The sequence below is a fragment of the Microtus ochrogaster genome, chromosome 19 (assembly GCF_000317375.1).
Source record: "Microtus ochrogaster isolate Prairie Vole_2 chromosome 19, MicOch1.0, whole genome shotgun sequence".
Classification (NCBI taxonomy): domain Eukaryota; kingdom Metazoa; phylum Chordata; class Mammalia; order Rodentia; family Cricetidae; genus Microtus; species Microtus ochrogaster.
The window spans coordinates 45,189,112-45,210,513 of record NC_022021.1 but is presented as its reverse complement, the minus strand read 5'-3'; the positions used below and the strand labels follow the sequence as shown (position 1 = coordinate 45,210,513).

Here is a 21,402-nt window from a genome sequence, read left to right as displayed (position 1 = left end):
AGAGATGAGAGAGAGAGAGAGAGAGAGAGAGAGAGAGAGGGAAGGAGGGAGGGAGGGAGGGAGGGAGGGAGAGAGAGAGAGAGAGAGAGACATATGAAACAGCTCAATGAGGGAACGAAACCTTTAAGGATAGATGTCTAAATTCCATGGAGACATGTTGAAAGAATGAAATACATGGCTATCGTGTTCATGAATTGAATGACTTGTAACCGTAAAGCATCAATTGCCCAGAAGGAGACCGCACAGCTGCAAAAATGGGATTCGTTACGGAGACCGCTGGAGTTTATGAAGCAAGAGGAAGTCTCCTGAAGAGCAGCTGTGGAGACAATCAGCTGTTTACATGGTGTGTGTGTGGGGGGTAAAACTGAATTCATCTTGATATGTTGAAATTATAAACAATCAACAGATCGCAACATAGAAAGACATACCTTCTCAACTAATGGGTGTACTCTTCTAGGTCACTGTTTCAATCCCTCAAATTACTTAAAGAGTCAAAAACAAGCTTCTAAAGCAATAAACCAAAAGAAACACTGATTGGGTAATCACATGGATTAAAATAGTGTGTTGGGGGCTGGAGATGCTTAGGAAACAGGAGCCTAGAACCAAAAGGAAAAAAAACAAGCTAATAAAAGCAACCAAGAACATATATGTCCATCAAAAGGTGACACAGGAAGGGGACAAATGCCAAAGACTTCAGAGAACAGGACTGCCATGTATCTGAGTAACAGGAAGTTAGTAACTGACTATATTGAGAATGAAAACAACTAAGTTACAACGAAGACATCAATAGAATAAAATATGCAAAATGTATGGGCAGCATTTAAAGGAACTGTAGACATCAGTACCTAATAAATGTGCACAGTCTTCTAATAGAGCAGGAATTAGAATACAATGAAAACTTCCACCACGTTTAAAAGAACAAATAATAATCTGGAAAACCTTTGTTGAGAGTGCATGGATAGAATTGAGAAATTTCTTAGCCTTACACACTGGTTTTTGCTCTTCTGCCCATACCCACGGGAACCAATGCTTGCCCTTATCATGAATGTCATTCAGCAATGTACCCGCCATATGTGTACAGAGCCAGAATCTGCAAATTCTCAGAATATTCTGTATATATAACAAATTCCATGAGACATATTCACATGATACTGTAGAAGGTATCAGCTAAGAGAGTGCACATACTACCGGCATCTTCAACAACCTAACTGATCCTAAAAAGCACAAATAAATTATATGTGTGTATGTGTTTGTATGTACATATATATACACACATATACATACATATGCATATATAATATACATAACCAGATTGCAAAATATGTATAACACATATTTGAAATTCAAAAAACAAAAAGACTATTTTATATATTAAGTATACCTGTGAGAGAAACTATAAAGAATTTAATGAAATGAATAAAGGAAAATACAGAAATGTGTTATTCTAATTTCCTGTGGGAGAGACTGGAGAGTCAAATGGAGTCCTTGGTAGCTACTACGCAGCATAACTGAGACATTTTCCTAAAAAACCATGAACTTACAAATATTCTGTATTCCCAATTGTAGATAATAGAGTCAAACTGTATGTGCTACTATGTTGCAATATTTGCATCTGGAAATTATATTTATATAGCACAATCTTAACTACATTTTTTCTAGATTATAACTAAAACCCTACAATAAAAGATAACATTTTTAAAATAGTATATAATTCCATCTACTATATGAGAATAGGTTTCTTTGGAAAGATCTCTGGATATAATTACCATCTCAGAGATGTACTTGCTTTGTACTTTTCTGACTTACAATGAAAGAATTCTCCCTGGAATGAGGCCAGATAAATCTTCTGTGAAAATCTGGAAATCCGATCCCCTGATGTCACCAACAACAGTTCCTCTATGTCTTATTTAAGACTTCCTTAGTATTCAGTTTTCATTATTTTTTTAAAAACTATTCAAATATGGGCCTGGGGAGATAGCTCAGTGCTTAGGAACACTGGATGCACTTCCAGAGGTAGTGAGTTCAATTTCCAGCAACCACATGGTGGCTCACAGCCATCTACAATGGAATCTGATGCCCTCTTCTGGTATGCAGGCATACATGCAGACAGAGCACGTAGGCCTAAAAGAATGCATAAATAAATACAATTAGTTAAAAAACACACCTATTCAAATATTATTCTAGCTTTGTTTCTTCATTAGTTTATGGTTCCTCTGTTGCTACATAAAAAACAAGGTTGTGTTTAACCTCTTCCCCGTGGGATGCTTGCTCATTAGCCAGTCTAATAAATGCTTCAACTGGCAAGGTTAAGGTTAAAGCATAGCTCTGCAGCCCCTCCCTGAATGAAAGCAATCAATCTGATCTCTTTCCTTTGAATTTCTGATCATCTCTCTCTGTGTTCTTTTGGGAAAGAGCAGTCTATCGAAACACAAAGCTCACCCCAACAGACATTTAGTTAGGGGTGCTTAAGAGAACTCTTCCTACCCAGGCAAGATGATGCTACATCCGTGATAAATAAATATTATCCATAAGACATCAGTAAACATTGAAGGCTAGGCCAATAAGGCTTTCTCAGAGATCCCGGTGAAAGGGTGAAATGAATCTAGTTCTATGTCTTTGCCCCGGGGGTAGACATAGCAAGGTGTAACCTGGGACTGGGGCCAGGGCCTCAAGGACTTAGGTTTCAGGTCCTGGGAACTTGGATTTCCCCCTGAAGAGACTGGAGTTATTTAGCCCAGCGTTGTTGAGTGCTTGGTCTCTGACACACAGGAGGAGACATCCTGTTCCCCTTGGGAAACCCTGCTGCATTAGCTTCCTGCTGACTTTATCTCATCATATGGTAACTTTCTGCTGACTCTGCCCCATTTCTCTCCTGCAAACCGTATATGAGAGGCTGCAATTCATAACAAACTTGTTTGTCATAACACTTAGCTTGTGTAAGACCTCCCGACCCAATTTTCCCATTTTCGTTATTTTCTGATACCTCATTCCTTCCCTTAAGGAATCTGTCACTGAAGAACAGCCTGTTGCTCCGTGTCAATAAGCCTGTAGTCTGCACGAGAGAAGGCAAATTTCCCTTCTTATAGACAGCTGCTTTCCAGTATCCCACACTGTAAGGCACATAGTATGACCAAGAGTTACACGGATTGAATGAATGGCTAATAGATGATTGTCTGCATTCCTCCTCTTCTTACTAGAGGATATCAAAACCCATGTTCATTGCTTCTGTTTTGCCACCGCCCTTGGCACCTCTACTCATACAGCAATAAGCAAGGTTCAATTTTTGGATACATGTCCTACACAATAACTTTAGTTTCAATAAATCCTTAAACACTTCATGGTATTCAAAGAACACTAACAATTCTGAATTTCATGTGATAATATGAATTTTATCTATTTCCACATTAATCTCATTGGTAAAAATCCTGGTACAAGGTGGCTGGGAATTAAATGTCCCTTATCAATAGTTCAACAAAGACCTAAGAATTGTCGTGGCAACAATTAAAGTGAGAGCAGCAACAATTTTTTATGCTAAAACTAAAACTACTATGCAAAACATTGTAATACTTCAGTGTGCTCTGGCTATAAAATCACACACCTAGGACATACATAATTTTACCTTGGCATTCCTGGCAAGAAGTGGCAATAGTTGAAAACTCCATCTATAGTTTGGTATAGTCATAATCTCTCATCCGCTAAAAGTAAAAGAATAAAAATGATTGGGAGGGGGGCTGTATGTGTGTGTCTGTCTGCCCTGTCTGTAAATCAGGGCATTCTCTGCCTTCTTGCACATGTCTTGCAAATGCTTTCATACAATATTTGGATAAATTAAATAGTACTTTAAGACTGGTCCATCAAAGGGCTGATCTCAAAATTATACAAAGAACTCAAGAAACTGATCATCAAAAGAACAAATAATCCAATAAAAATGGGGTACATACCTAACCAGAGAACTCTCAACAGATGAATCTAAAATGGCTGAAAGATACTTAAGGAATTATGTTCAATATCCTTAGCCATCAGAGAAATGCAAATCAAAACAACTCTGAGATTCTATCTAATACCTGTAAGAATGGCCAAGATCAAGAAAAGTGATGACAATTTATGCTGGAGAGGATATGGAGCCAAGGGAACACACTCCTCCATTGCTGGTGGGAGTACAAACTAGTACAGCTACTTTGGATACCAGTATGGCGATTTCTCAGAAAATTAGAAAACAACTTCCTCAAGACCCAGAAATACCACATTTGGGTATATATCCAAAGGATTCTCAATTATACAAGGACTTGTGCTCAACTGTGTTCATAGCAGCATATGAACCTGGAAACAACCTAAATGCTCTTCAACCGAAGAATGGATAAGAAAAATGTGGTACATTTACACAATGGAGTACTACACAGCAGAAAAAAATAATGACATCTTGAATTTTGCAGGCAAATGGATGATTGAGTAAGGTAACCCAGACTCTGAAATACAAAAATCATATGTACCCACTCATAAGTAACTTTCAGACATAAAGCAAAGAAAAACCAGCCTAAAATTCACAATCCCAGAGAACCTAGACAACAATGCGAACTTTAAGACATACAAGGACCTAATCTACATTGGAAGTAGAAAAAGACAAGCTCTCCTGAGTAAACTGGGAGCATAGAAACCATGGAAAAGGGTATAAAGGAAGGGGAAGAAGGGAGCAGAGAAAAATATATAGCTCAATAAAAACAATTAAAAAAAGATTGGTCCATATGTATCAAATGCTTTTTCAGTGACAAAGACTCTAATAATTTTCGGTCTCCACAGTGATACTTGTAACATACCTAAAAGGTAATCACTCTCCCAACTTCAAGTAGGTATGGGACATTTAAAAGGACTTTCATGAAGTTAGAAACAGGTAATACTGACATTCATCTCTAGAATTCACAGGTTCCAACTACACTGTCCTCACCACCACCCTACAAAAATTCCTTAAATGGAAGCTAAGCATTTGCTAGACATTCACAACTTAGCTGGCAATGTGTGAGTCCTGAAAGACACAATTTAATCATTTACCTTAAATGACGCATGTTCTAATGACAATGAGTTCTCAACAGGTGGACACCATCATTCACACATTAGGGGAAGAAGGTTAATTGCTAAATTTTGAGAAAAGTCGGCAGTCAATTCCTTGGACAGATCTTTTCAATAAAATCTTGCTGAGAGCTACATTCTCAAATAAGTACATAAGAATAAGTAACAATATGTGGCGGTTTTTAAACCTCTTCAGTACTTGAGGTAATAAACAAACAGATGTTTGGGAAGACTGGGGCTTATGAATCCCGCTCTACTGTCAACAAATTAGGCAACATCTTTGCTGCCTGCTGCTAACACAGCAATCTCTTACATTTAAAATCCTGATAGCTTCTCCTGGATGAAAGAGAATTAGAATATATTCACACAGGATGAAGTAAAACAAATCAAAGTGTCTTTGTTTGGAATGGTAAGGCTTCCAGGAGAAGTTAAGCAGAAAGTACCAGTAGGTCTTGAGCATCAAATGTCTAAGAAAATATTTTAAATAAACAATCACTTTCCATTCCTTTCCTGTATCATTTGACTAAGTGAAGTTTCCAGAAACTCTCCACCTAACTTAGAAGCTTCTGGAGACACTGACTACTTTTGCTTAACTTCTATGGCCTATCTCTAGAAAGAGGGCACTATAAGATCATCAAAGCTAATTTACCACCTTATCTAGACCAATGTGTGACCTACAGCTTCAGTGAGCTTTTATCCATGGTGGCCAGAGAGGGTACAAAGTGTTAATTCAATTCTCTTATATCTGTTAAGACTTGCTCGTGCTCTGTGTCCAAAGATGCAGAAAATTTTGAATGCAGTACTTTGTGCTAGGTACCAACTACAACGGACAGGATAGAAAGTACACAAACTCATGCACCCTAAATATCTCACTACTGAATGAAAGGTAGGTTAAGACAGAAATCAAGAAGGAAATTTAAAACGTTTTAGAACCAAATTAAACACAATATGCCAAGATCTATGGGACATAGCAAAGGCAGTTCCCAGAAAAAAGGTCATAGCTCTAAGTGACTAATTAAAACTAAAAAACAAAAAACACAACTGGAGAGGTCTTATATAAATAACATAATGATACGTTTGAAAACTTAAAAAAATGAGAAGAAATAATGCCTAAAAAGAGTCAAAGGGAAGGAATAATAAAACTCAATGCTGACATCAGTGAAATAGAAACAAAAATAGCATGGATAGAATCCATGGAACAAAACTGATTTTGTAAGTGGTCCTGTGTAAGTTTCCCTTCATCGTACGGTCATTTTCTGAGTGTCTGGTCTGGACAGTGAACACAAATCCTGTATTCTTGTCCAGAGTGAAAAGAAATTTGGTTTGTATAATCTGTGTTGCTTAATAATTAATCAAGGGGCTGCAATAAGAAAGGTTTTCTGTACGTTTGCTGCGAAAGAAAACCATACATGATTTACTGGTGATAAACTATGAGTCTCCTTATGTACCTCCATTCTTCCTTTTATCTTTGTGAAGATATAGAAATACATTATCACAATTCTATAGCTAGAAAACTGAAATTCACAGATATGGAAAACATATCTCCAGGCAAAACTACTAAATACCTAGAAACACAATGGTCCCCTGTTTGGTTTTGTTAGTACTGGGTGCTGGCGATTCATGCAGGCTAGGCAAATACTTCTACCACTGACCCACATCCCCAGCCCAACAATGCTGAAACTGAAATATAATTTATGTAACTAAAAACTCACCACATCGCTTGGAAATAAACGTTACAAAGATAGAAACACGCGCACAAAAGATCTCCTGGCTAATTAAACGCTCACAGATTTCAGTTCTCTCCCAATCAAAATGTTACATTTCAAAATCCATTATAGTTCCCATCCACCATCTGTTTTAGGATAAAATATCTGTGAATAAAATTTTGTGAATTGATTATTTTTAGATTTAAAATGCGTACTAGTTGCTTGAAATGACATTTTGGAAAGAAGTTTGGCTCCAAAAATGGTAGAAAGGTTTAGACATATATTCATGAGAAACTACAAGGAACTATAAGCATTAACTTTTCAAACTTTTAATAACCTACACATAGCTCCTGGAAAAGATGTCAATTTTACAGCAATGTACTTAATATGCTTGGTGGTTTTATAGACATCTTAGTAAAATTATCAGATGACATGGGCAGTCTGTGAAAGAAGCAGGACTTAACAGGAGAATAACAAATGGTCTCTCCCTATACATTTAATCATAATTACATCAGTAACATTTATCTCACTCATAGAAGAATAAATCTTAGAAATACATTCAAATGAATAATCTCAAGATAATCATCATTTTGGCAGATGGATAAAAAGATGCAGAAACTCAATTAAGGAGTGTTTGTACTCCCAAGTTAAAAATGGATAGAAGAGATAGACAAGTTTCTCCAGATCATGATTCAAGACACCAGGAGATATTGTGCCATAGGATTTTAACACAGGCATTAAATTACACAAAAAATATAACATCAAGCAGACGATAGAGAAGTACACTATGTTTTAGAATCTTACACATGGTCCCAAGAAGGACAGTTTGCTTATAATCAAGTGACTATTAAAAAGTGGTTTTAGGAGATATAAATCTTAAACTAATTGAAGACTTTCAGCCATGAAGGAATAAATATTCTTTCATAAGTCATTGCTACTGGAAGAGTAATTTTTAACAGCATTATACATTAGTATAACTTGGATTATACATTAGTAAACAACTTGGATTCTATCAAAATCTTAGTAACCTGCAGCTCTGTATCATTTGGAGTGGGAGGATAAAGCTTGGGATTTGGCCTCTTCCCATTTCCAAGCAGTGGACTGCAGCAAAGCCTTCCTTTGTGTAAAATTTGCACACTTTGTATTCAGGACAAGCACTGATTTTGTTAAGAAGAGTTTCAAAGTACAAAGCAGGCTACTCTGGACACCTTTTGAACATCGTACTTCTTAATTCAGGTCACTCACTCTTTCTTTCCCACATCTGACTGAGTGTCCCAATTCCCTGGCTAGGTTTAAAAGCAAGCACAACTCCTTCCTAATGGTAACTCAAAGGACAGAAGACGCAGGGAGCGCAGAGCCCCTACCTGATGCTGCTCATGCTGCCAGTCTCCGAGCCAAGCTTGCATCGCTCCAGCTGGCTGGCCACGATCTGGCGTTCAGCCTCCAGCTCTCGGGTCAGCCTTTCAAACTGTAATTCCTGAAAGAAACCCACCGGAAAGATGAATGGTAGCATCTATATGAAACACAAAGTTTAGAACCAAGATGACAGGAAGACAGATGGGGAAAATAAGATTTTTTTCAAGGCATCAACTTTGAGACACAGAAGGTGTTGCTAATATAATAAGGCAAGGGCTTGAAAATTAGATGTGTAAGACACTGGCCCCAAAACACTAATATAACTTATTTATTATCTGTTTCATCATGTTTTAAATGGGCTAAAATACTAATTTCATAAGTAGGAAGTGTGAACTGAGTGAGATACCGAGCTAAAGCACTTTTCTTACCTATTTCATTTACAATTTTCATAATTTATAAATTATAAGAAGTCACATATTTAAGAAAAGTTTAAACAGTTATTATTTTACAATTTCATGTTTAACTCTTTCAAAAATTAAATTATCTGCACAATTATATTTCAGGAATGAGAAGGAAAAAATATTATTACAACCTAAAAGTAGGACAGAGGTAGATTTTTAGAGAATTAAAACCTCTCAAAGTTTAGCGGGTTTGCCTTTTCAACATAGTCAACTATCTTATTAGTCAACTTGAGATATTTGTGGGTAAAGATTTCATATCACAGGCTCTGATTGTCTCTTTAGCTTTTTATTTATTTTTTTACGTCACATTTTATATTTCAACCACAGTTTCCATTCCTCTCCTCCTCTTGCCGCTCCCTCATCCCCCAAGTCCACCCTCGCATCACTCCTCCCAAAGGGTAAGGCCTCCCACGGGAAGTCAAAGTCTGGAACACAAACCTGAGGCAAGACCAAGCCCCTTGCCCCCTGCATCGAGGCTGAGCAAGGCATACCACCATAGGGAATGGGCTCCAAAAAGCTAGCTTGTTTAATTTTATTTAAAAAAACCACCTAAATCTATTGTTCATAAAAGTGAAGTTTTTTTAAGTGCTGATATTATTTGGAGATTCAAGTAGAAGACACTTTGCAAAGGAGGGATCCCTCTTCCTACCACAGTGTAAAACTTGGGAGGCATGTCAGTCAAGTTCAGTATTCCCTTCTAAATACTCTGAGTGGTACCAACTACTTCCGGTAAAAACTGAACATGAAGACGCCTGTTGGATGAATCAATGTCCTATTGCCTGGCCTCCTCTCTAAAGGTTTGGAAGTTCACCCTCAAAGGAATATCCAGTTGCTCATTTCTAGCATTTGAATAATAGCAGGTCTTAATTGTGTTCATGCTACAGGAAACCAAATCATATTTTTGTATTGAACACAGAACTTAAAGGCCACACAGGGTTGTTGCCATCCAGATGGAAGTCTATGATTTGTGTTTAAACTGCTATATTTCTTCTTCTCCACAGAAAACCATTATGATGACATGGTAGAGCAATATGTTCAAAGTCAAGGTAAACACACTAAGGACACACAGCTTGCTTATAGCTGCTCTCATATTTTGCTTTCTTTATGTCATTCCAATAGTCAGGAAAATGGAAGAGAGTTAATGGTCAAGAGAGGCGGGAGACAATGTGGTTAGGAGTGAGGGAGATAGTCAGTTGTCAAAAGTGATGGGAGGCACTCAACAGGCACTTTGAATATTTCCTATATTGTAAGGTTTATTTTTTTAAGATTTAGTTATTTATTATGTATACAGTGTTCTCTCAGAAGAGGGTACCAGCTCTCATTACAGATGGTTGTGAGCCACCACGAGGTTGCTGGGAATTGAACTCAGGACCTCTGGAAAAGTAGCCAGAGCTTTTAACTACTGAGTCATCTCTCCAGGCCTATTGTAGTGTTTTAAAGAAGAATACTTTGAAATTTACAAGACTTGAATATGTCTTTATTTTATATCTTTTATTAAAGTTTCTTTTTTGAGAATTTCATACATGGGTACTATATTTATATTTTCCCTCCCTCTTTCTCCCTTTCAACTCTTTTCATGACCCCTAACTTTCTCAAATTATTGATCTCTTCCTTAATTAATACTGTTAAATACCTATGTTTGTAAATAATCTGCAGAGTTCATTCAAAGTTGCTCATTTTCATGTGTTTATGGCTGACCTGTACAACCCTTGGCATCTACCCAAAGCATTTAACATCAGACTACACAGATACTTGCTCAGCCATGCTCATTGCTAGTCACAGCAACTAGGAAAAGGAAAACAACCTAACTGCCCTATAGCTGACAAATGGGCAAAAAAATTATTGTACATATGTATGATGGAATGCTATTCAGATGTAAAGGAAAATCATCTCATTTTAAAGGTATTTTTTGTGATGTTTCTCATTTATACTGTCTCTGCCCAAAATTTTACAAAATTCCACATTTGTTTTAACTTTATAGCATTATAGATATGGTATTTTTTCTCTCTGCCATGTTCCTTGATATAATTTTTACTTAGAATTGACTAAGCTGACCAGATTAGTGAATTGTTAGCTTCCATTATATGGAAGAAATATTCATCTTTATGATTAATTTTTATTAATGTGTATGATTTCTGCATGCTCTCCTTCTTTGAGAATATAATATGCTACTTAGAACTGACCCTCAACTCATAAAACATTTATTAAATTTTCTTCATGCTTCATTTTGTATGTTTTCTATTAGTGTAGCCAAGCTAAGTAATCTTTTCTTCTGCATTGCTTAATATTTCATTAATTCTTCCTAAAGTATTTTATCTCAAACTCTGGTAAATTAAAATCCCAATAGTTTTGCTTGGGTAATTCAACTGGGCTTCATGGCAGCATGGAAGAACATACTTTTGTCACTATTACGATGTGTGTATTTATCAGTTGCAGCATCTTGGTTTAGATCCAGCTGATCACTTCTCTCTTCAGCGTGGATCTCAGTCCAGGCTCCTCTGCACACATAGTGACGGTTAGACATGAAATGACTTCCAGTTTCCTTTTTTGTGGTTATGAACATCTTCATATTCCTACAAATATTGCCCGTTATCTTCCGACTTACTTGGGAAAACAGTACTTTAACCTAGCGTCAGTCATCCTCCAATACCCTTCTGGAACTCCAGCGAGTACTTCATGAGCAGAGGGCATTCCTGTCCCTACTAGAGGAAGCTATCGTGCATTGCCAGCTCTGACTGAACTCCAGAAACTGTGTCCTCTTGTGTCTTTATATGGCGCTTTTTCTGCTCTTTGATAACTTTTGTACTCAGATTTCTTCTCTACTCTTTGCTAAATGAAAAGACTCTGCCCACAAGGAAAGACCTTTTAATCTATGAGCCCCCAGAAATTCAGCGGTGTTGTATGTGGCTTCCTGTTCATTTCCCGCTGCCCAGACTCTAGAAATAACCACACAGAAAGTATGCCAATTAAATCACTGCTTGGACAATTAGTTTTAGCTTCTTATTGGCTAACTCTTCATCTTACTTTAACCCATCTCCATTATTTTATATTTTACCATGAGGCTCATGGCCTACCAGCAAGGTTTCCACGTGTCTGTCTCTGGCTGTGGCTTCATGGCCTCTCTCTGACTCCACCTCCTTTCTTCCAGCATATAGTTTAGTTTTCCCTGCCTAGCTCTACTCTACCCAATCACAGGCCCAAGACAGTTTCTTTATTAACCAATGGTGTTCACAGCATACAGAAGGGAATCCCACATTACAGTGGCATTTGTTTTCCTGTTTGTCCATCACTGTTTCTGTCTTCCTAGACCATAGACATTACGATCAGAGGCAGCATTCCCTTTTCCCAAGAAATCGGTTTAAGGCTTATGAGGAAGGCTATTTCAGCCACAATATACCACTCACTGGATGTGGAAGCTCTCCGCTATACTCACCCTATCCTTACATAGCCTTATACAGAGGTCATGAAGAACTGTATACTGAGTCATGAAGAACTGTAACTGATGGGACAAGTAATTGGCCGTTCAGTGGAGGGTTCCTTTTTCCACTGGTGTATGCCATACATTTGACCAAAATGCATCTGCATTCAGAGCAGTCACTACCTTTCCAGAATGGAGGTGACCCCTGAGGCCATGGGGGATGCGGCAAGGGTGGTGGGGTTGGAAAGATGACATGCTGAATTAGCATGGTGTTTCGAGGGAGCGCAGATCTCTCAAGCCTGAATAAGCTCCCAGAAAGTAATCAGGAAGAGAGATGGCGCTAGGCTGATCTGGAGAGTATGTATCAAATTAACCAGAAAAAAAAAAAGCACAGAGTGAAATAGACAACACAGCTACCCACAGCTACACGGCACTGGATTAGTTCAACACAGAGGAGGGTTCCTGAAATAAGCCTGAGGAAATGCAAAGACTTGGAGAACAAATTGAACAATATAAGTCAGGCGCGCGGGGGGTGGGGGGGGAGGTCTAGAATAACTGTCTACTAAGACCTTCATCTACACAGTTCCAGTGGAGAAGAAATAATGCAACTTAGGCTACAAAATACACAATATGGAAACTGGCCAGAGACACCAGGATCTGATGAGAATCTTGTGCCAGGGTAAGATAGAATGACCTGCGGTGAAGGACATTTTAAGAGATACAAAGTAGTGCAAAGCATCCCCTTTCCTCCACTATATAGTTGCTGCCCTGACTTATAGGGAACAAACGTTTGTAAAAGCATCAGATCTATGACTCCAAGTTTATTAAACTGCACGTGAGCAGACATAAATAGTCTTACTTTTAGAACAACGCATCACTGACTCATATAATACATTTGGGTTATTATGAAAATTATCATATAGTTTTATAACTTTGTCCTGAGGAGCCTAGATTAATAATTTATTTCCTTTAATTAAATGGGGTTTATTAAATGTTTTTAAATGTCTAAAAGCATATAAAATCTCCTGGGAGGGCTTAGCTAGTCAGTACGAAAACTGAAAAACCTGAAACCTCATGCCTCATCTAATTCCTGCAATAAATATGATATATAGCAAGGTGATGGACCATCAGCTTGGAAGGAACAAACTGACTTGAGGATGGTGAAAACTGAGACTGAATCATAAATTGAATAAAATAAACTTGGGATGATTTTACCAGTACGGGAAGATAAAGAGCAGACCAGACATTAGATCAGTGAAGATAGATTAGACACCATAATAGAAGTCATCTTTATGCAAAAATGTGGGTTGATGAAGAGATCGAAACCTTCTGCACCTAGGCTCAGCACTAGATGAAATGGGGCAGTGGCTACTAAGCATGTCTGAACACCCCACCCCCGCAATGTACTTAATGTGCTGAGTTGATTTCTTTCATTGACTTCTTTCTACTGCAAAGAGGAAAAGAATCCTATGCAGAGGCAGGACCCAAAAAGACTCATTAGAAGTGCTGAGTAAGATCATCATGTGTTCTGATAGAGTGCGCACAGGCATGAAGATACAGAGTAGAAAGAACCAAGGCTGATGACTGTAACCACACTGATGAAGACTCCAAGATTCTCCACCACGACACTAAAATAATATGTTCCTCCTGATGTGTCTAGTTCCCTGAGAATGGAAACCCTACTGCTGTAATATATGTACAATGGGACCCTCAGCATCCTTTAAAAAGAAAATTATGTCCCCTGTAAAAATGGAAAAATATATCCTTGAGAAGATGTTAAGTAAAACACAGCAAACACAAAGAGACAAAATACCGCATAATCTCACTTTTATGTGGAATCTAAAGTTTAACTTTTGGGAGGAGAATGTTAGTTACCCAGAATTGTGTGTCATGGCACAGATTAGTGGTTTCAATCATGCAAAAGAGTTTCAGTCATGTAGGAGAGGCAGTTTCAAGCAAGGAGTCTAATGTGCACTGTGATGGCTCTACATGATGACAACATACTATATTCATGGTAACTGATTAGGTTAGATTTGCAGGCTCTTGTCACAAAAGTGCTAAGTCTGTGAGATGCCCAAAGTTGTATTTAACTTAAGCCATCTCATGATACATATGGATTTCAAAATATATTGGACAACTGAATATGCAAAATTTGATCAGTTAATGTACATGAGTAAAAATGAAAATAATGTATGATGAGATCACATATCCAAAGACACAACAATATAATAGCTCCTGCTACTACACTTCATTTACAGCCATTACCTTTTCAGTTTCTGCCCCTGCAGGGTAGAAAAACTCAAACAGAAGGGATCACTTTCTAAACTGGAATTCTACCTCTAAAATAATAGTAGCCAGTAGTTGAATTAGGACATGCTTGTTTATAAATGAATTATTTAAGATCGCAAGGCATAACTTCTTGAGTGCAACAGGCAGGTTGATTAAAATAAGGTAATCATACTCCCCAATACATTTTATATTTCAAGTGTGGACATAGTTCTCCAGGACCAATAGCAAACCAGTATATCCATCAATGTCTATATATTTTTAATTTGTTACCACAGTTAGATGTTTTTGCTGTTGTCATTCCTTTGCTTAGTTGTCTGCGTAATTGTTATAAGTTTAATACAACATTTTCTAATTTAGTTAAGTTGATTAATAAAGATGAAAATAATCCCAGCAAGCAATGTGAAAAAAAAAGCCATCAATGCAAGGTATGGAAGAAATCTTTGCCAGAGTTTCTGGCTTGTTCAAACCTTCCATATCTGTGCATCTGTGGATTGCCAGGCTTCTGCACTAGAGCGTTTCCTTTCCTGTGTAGACATTTCTTCTTAATTCCTGATTTCCTTTCTTGACTAAAAATTACCTCTCAATATAGACAGAATAAGAAACATTCTTCTAAGAAACACAACAGCTCTCTATTTTAGCATATCCACACCGATCTAATAATAGGGCTGGGTATGGAAGTAGAGGAATTCTCGAAGGGAAATTCTTTCTCTTCAAGACTTCAAGTGGATTTTGTTATCTGCGCTTGCCAGTGTTGCTGTTGAGAAGGTAAACTTACAGAGGTATTTTTTTTACCTAAGGAATATCCCCTTTCAATTCCTCCCAGGGTAGCTGTTAATAACCTCTGGATTCCTCACGTTGTAAACCTTTTTGGTGATTTGTCTTCATATTATATCTGCTTTGAGAGATGCTCATGGACACTCAGCAGAATTTCCTGTGAAATATGAAGTTCAGTACCACCGTTCTACAGCATATTTTTAATGCCCTCCTTTCTTATTTTAAATGTTTTTCTAAGTAGTTTTCATATTCTTGTTTCCTTGTTGTATACATACTAAAAGCTGTATCTGTTCCCAAGCCTTTCTATCAACCATTCTCTTTGCTTTTCCACTGTGCTATTGTCTGCTTCCTCAACATGCAAACATTTCTTCCTTTAACTTTAGTTTGTTGCTCTTCCTGGGTTTATAATTTAAGAGATAAATACCACATTATAAACACTTCCTTTAATTACCATCTGGTATCTAATGTATGAGCATGAGATTGCTTCTCCTTTCCATTATTTTAGGGCTTTCTTTTTCTCTATTTTATAAGCTTTCCTATGTGTGGTACATTTTCCTATGACATATCATCTTTGAAAATAATCTAGTTCTGCATCCAATGGTTCATATTTGGGTACTGAGTGTGCACATGGAGAATGCAGCCTGAGTGGAGTTCCCTGGCTGTGTTTCCTCAGGATAACTCTATGAGTGTGCATCATGAGTACCATGTGGCAGCCCATGAAAGATGGCTGTAAGTAATAAGCTGCCCTCTTCCACAAACTATCCTCTACCTTACCTCGATTTCCACACAGCCATGATGATGAATTCCCTATCAGTGCTTTATGTGGAGGCCTGAAAATGTGAGTCTCTTTCCACGTTGACCAAAGGTCAGAGGGTTGGGGCTTACACTTCTAGTTCCTTCAAGGTTACTGTGGTTCAACTTCAAGAAAGGTCCCACACGGTTGTAGTTTAGAGAGTTCTGCTTTCTCAAGGTTATTGTCAACAGGTGTGGCTAATAGTCAGGTCTTGTACTCCAGGAATAGAGGAGTGGACTTGTTCTAACCCCAAACAAAAGTCTAAGGATCCAATGAATTTCTAGTTCCTTTATAGAGATAGGTTGTGATTCCACCCAGGGAGTGGTTTGCCTACAGAATGTTCCAGTTTAGGGTGTAAGCATGACTTATTTTGTTCTAGCAACAGAATGTTTAACTATGAATGTAGCCGGCGACCTTCAATTGGTATGTTCTTTTCCTTATGTCATGTCAATGTAGTTTTTTGTCCTATCTTTTGGGATCAGGGGTATTTTAAGCAATTGGTAATTAAACGTGGGCGAATTTCAGTGCTCACTGAAATTCCCTCCCAATATTATCCTATACATTTCTCCATTCTAATATTTTCATTTGCATCTTCATATTCTTTACTATATTTTTAAATCCCCACGCCTCTACCCTGGCAAGAGGTACTTCTGTCAAGGCTGGTCCCTGATAGTTTTATGATTTTATTTCTCTTCATTCCTTAGAACTCCATTTTCTCCAGTGTGATGAGGAACCAATCACTCTGTCCATCTACCACACCAATACCTCCTAACAGAAAGTTCTAAGGTATTCTTCACTTCAGGCCTCTAGGTTTTACTTCCTCGACTTAGAATACACTGTTGCTTTCCTGATAGAATTCATTAAAGATATACTAACACTGATGTTTTGCAACCTTGGAGAAACACATTTCTTCATCCAGCTCATCTCAATTTTATACATTATGTTCTTTTAAATTGTTTCCTTGCAGTTTGGGCCAGAGAGGAGGGGTTAATACAGGTTCAACCCACCTTCTTTATTAAGAGTTCATGCTAATTTCTAAAAGAAAATTGAGAATTTCAGAGCAAAGAAGGATGCCTAAGAGGAACCATGAACCTATACCATTCAAAGACTTTGTTCTAGCCTTAGAAGTCTCTGAACTTGAATTTGGATTTACACAGTATGGTCCCTACGCTCTCATTTAAAGCATGAACACTTCATACACCAAGGTGCTTGCCATGTTCTTGCTTTGGAAGAATTTTTTTTTCCAATTTATGAAATCTGATACTTTAAAATTTGGTCAAGTTTCTTCCTGTGGCCTCTATTTCTGGAAATTGGGTTCATACTTCATTTTATTTTGAGCAAATCAGTGGGTGAGAAATAAAGATAGCAGTCAATTTTCAGGCATGTACTCTTTATGGGAGGAATTTTAATAACTCAACCTTCTTGGGGAATCAATGCTCTGCCTCTCAATAGTCTTTCTAGATTTGATGTTGGTTTCTTTTGATGGTGGGTTTGACTATCTAGTGACTTACAGCCATAATGGACCCTTGCCCTAGTCTGGACTCTGTCTTACTCTGATCTAAGAACATTCAATTCCACCATAACCACCACTTTTATTAGATATCAGAGGATTATTCATTTTCACAGAACCCCTATTACAAATTCCATATTTCTTCTATTTTCTCAGTGTATTGGCCATTCTGTCTCCAGATGAGACCTGGCTCTTACAAGGACCAGTGTTAACACAATCAAGCCAGTTCCATATAAAATGAGAGGACTAAAGATCACTGTTGTCCCTGTCTTCAGCTTCTCAGACAATGGTTCCAGGGTCTCTAACAGTGACACCCTTTCAATCCTGGAGGACAATGGTGGCTCAAGTGAATGTTGGCCATTATTACCATCTACACATTATCTCTGGATGCTGATTTACCAGGGTGGAGGTCACAGTACAGGAAGGTAGCTTCTCCATCTCAGTACAGGAAGGTAGCTGCTCCATCTCCGTATCTCACTGCAGAGGTACTATCTTGCACCCTAATGTTTCTCAGCAAAGGTTTGAGATATAAATAATACTGAATGACCTTCTTTCTTATATAACACCTAACTCCCATTTCACATGAATGAGTTGACTTTGTAGCCACTACCTTCTGAAACTGTTAATGCAGTCCAACTGAGACACACAGCAATGGTGAAATGACAGGGTAATAATAGGAATCTTACAGCCCAGTGTCCAACAAATGTGGGGGAAACAAGCCGTGATGTCAAGATGGAATGGAACAAATCAATGTCAGCTGTTCAGCTGTGTAGACCTCATCAGAGTCAAAAACTCCGGCAAAGAGCTGTCTACAGAAGTTTACAAAGCTGACAGAAAAATGTTTTAAACAACCATGGTGTCATTCTGGGTCACCTAGCAAGACAGCAGATGACAGGAATCAGCACCCTGAGGTGGGCTCTTAGGCACCTTTCCAGAGGAGTCTCAATGAAATTGAACAAAACATCCTTTTCTGACCAAGCTTTACATCCAGCAGGCTCTAATCTGTTAATTCTGCCACTTTCTTTAGCTTGGCAAAGAAAGGCCTTGTTAGCTGTTGGAAGTATGCTACCCGATTCACTTCATTCATCAGAGAGGTAGACACCTGGAGATGAGCAAAACCATTTTTCTGCATACTTCAAGGTGATGTTAATTCCATTAGTCTTGATTAAATGTTTAGGAATACCCACTATTGATGGCTGTTAGTTATACCAAGTATCTCTAGGAACATTATAATGCCTTCTGACACTAGAGAATATAAATCTGTAGACAAAAGGACGCCAGAGCTTGTGGTATTTTTTTTTTCAGATAACAAATTCGACATACACATCTGTAAAGAGCATCTATTGTAGTTATGGCAATAGCACATAAAAGTGACAGTCAATGCTTTAAATATTTTTTACATGCATTGGCCATATTCTTTTCTGGTTCCATAGCCGTAACAAATATATAAGTGAATATAAAGAGTCTTGGAGTATACTAACTCACTTATCCCCATGCCTATTTTTTCTCTTAAACTATATACATGGTCTTACAGACCATACTTTACATAAGAATGACTTCTCACTTGATATAGAATGTCCTCAATAAATGATGAATGAATTGATAGGCTAACAAATAAGAGATTATATCCGTCTTTGCTAAGTGCTCTCTATGACATTACTTACTCATTCCAACAAATATCATCTCAACCAAGTAGGCACTTAATTATTTGGGACATTTCTGAAATGAAGATGTTAAGTGGTTTCCACAAAGATAGCTCAACTTGGATCTGAAGGTCTAACCTTATCTAAGTGTTCAGAACCCCACTGTCTCAAAACACTGATGCTAATCACATCCACTCTTTTCATGTAGACTACAGAACCAGGAATCACACATCCATAATTGAAATATAAATTCCTTTAACGAGGAATAAGTAAACTCATCTTTTCACACTGCTTCCCTTACTTTCTCCCTCTCGTCACGGGTGTCTGGAAATAAAATGCTATGTTTTATCCAAATACAGGAAGAATACCCACTGGGATGCTTAAGTTCGTACTGTGATGGAACTAATTCCTCCTAACACAATCCTTAACTTTTAAGAGGGTGACTGTAAACTTTGGGAATACCCAATAAAGGCAATGACAAAACAGAAGGGTAAATCCCCTTGCAAGAATAGGGAAAGTAGCCTTCTGATATTTAAAGGATGAAAAGGGAAGGACTAGGTTCAGTGAAAATCAAGACAACTATTTTCTCCAAAGGACTTTGTGTGCGCTCATTTTCCTTCACTGCTCCAGAAACCCATCTCCTCTTCCCTGTGTCTCCCGATCCCTAAGTCGAGAAGACTGCCTCCGCCCTTCAGTTTTATGGCAACAAATCTCAACTCTGCATCCTGCAACTGCCACCTGCTCTCTGTAGGTGTATTTCTCACCTCGACTTGGGAAGAACTGACCAGTACACTCACAAGACTGATGATACTTTCTTGAACTCACTTAACTATACCCTTGTCTTCGTTCTTCAACTGTCCATGCCCGGCAGTTGCCTAAACTCATCTTAATGAAATGTCAAGGATTCTTTCATCCCCATTTGCTGGCAATAAATGGCAAGCTCCAGTCATTTTTTTCATAATTATATTTTACCCAAAAGCAAAACTGTATCTTCTCCATCCAAAGCGTTTTCATCTACTCATATTATGAACAAATAAAAAGGTAAAAGAATAAAATAACAATAGGAAAAACATATATGTGCTTAAAGAATTCTGCAGGGTACTAGTGGTACAGGCAAGGAGGATATGAATTGCAAAATTAAGTCAGGCATAGATCCTTCTGATGGACTTCAATCTCGCAAGAGAGCTGGAGTCTAATCAAAATTTACTTTACTACAAAGTAGCCTGTTGAAGTAGCAAGAAGGAAATATAAATGGAACTTATAGACAACTTATCAGGGAAGATGAGAACAGAGAAGAAAGAAATCGGAGGCCATGTCAGCTGCAGGGGTTATTATTTCAGGACAATAAGAACTCACCAGTGACTATGTGTAAGAGTGGAGGGAAGCCATCGTACTACAGGAAGTACAACTAATTGCTCAATGTAAGTGCAATGTAGTAGGTACCAGGCTGTCAGCCAAATGAGTCTCTTGACAACAAGGTTAACACTTTCCCATACAACCAGTCAAAGTCCCCTTAGAAACGTGTCTGCTCTCTTGTTTCCCTGACGATAAAATACTTAGTGAGAACGACTAGTTTGGAAACTCTCAGGATTGATCGTGTAAACGTGGGCTGTGTCCAAAGCTACACGATGAGGTTCTCAGTTTGCCTGTCTCTTCATATCATTGACAACTGCGAAACTTCTTATAACCAAGCACATAGCAACATCCTCCAGGGCTCTAGAACACAGAACTCCTAGACATTTCATTCAAAGAGGCAGCTCCATTTGCTTCTGCTTCATTGTGTTGCTGGTAATATACTTTATTGATTTGGGGTACACTAAGTTTGAACCCTCTTTCCCTCATTGCCCTGAGGCGATTTTATTTTGCTTTGTTGTGGTTTTTTTTTTTTACTAGAGTAAAACTACATTTTGAATGAATATGTCTAGTGACTCAAGGTTAGTCACAAAGTCTAGATACCGAATTGTACATCCTCAGCTCAGAATGCATGCATGCTATACACAACTTAACACTTGGATGTAAGTAATTGCTATATACACTAAGCTCACATTTCTATATGCATTTTTATCGGTACTGTCTGAAGGGTCTCAAGTAATCATTAGGGCAAGATCGGATAAAAGGTATCATTATTATAATTGTACCTTTAGTGATAGTTGTAACAGTTTTGCTGTATAGTAACAGTTACAGACTTACTGCACTTATTCTTTACTGTGACCTAGGGAAATATCTAGAAGATTAAAAGTATTCCACTAGTGTAAGGAGGAGTAAAGTGATAATCAGGGGGTTAAATAAATAATTTCAGACTACTTCGTGAGTCAGTGGTACAGCAGGAAAACCAACAGAGACAGCTCTGAGCTCTTTCCCATTGCTTGATAAGGTATTTAATATGCA

The 21,402-nt window shown here is 37.9% G+C and overlaps 1 protein-coding gene across 3 annotated transcripts in view; it reads right to left on the bottom strand.

Moving 5' to 3' along the window:
• Ctnnd2 (catenin delta 2) overlaps window positions 1-21,402 on the bottom strand; it is a 755,848-nt gene that overhangs the window by 453,140 nt on the left and 281,306 nt on the right. For all 3 annotated transcript variants that reach the window (XM_005356666.3, XM_026783687.1, XM_026783688.1), the window contains one exon: window positions 8,135-8,247. In XM_005356666.3, the coding sequence (XP_005356723.1) occupies window positions 8,135-8,247 (113 nt within the window). The remainder of the gene's footprint in view (window positions 1-8,134; window positions 8,248-21,402) is intronic.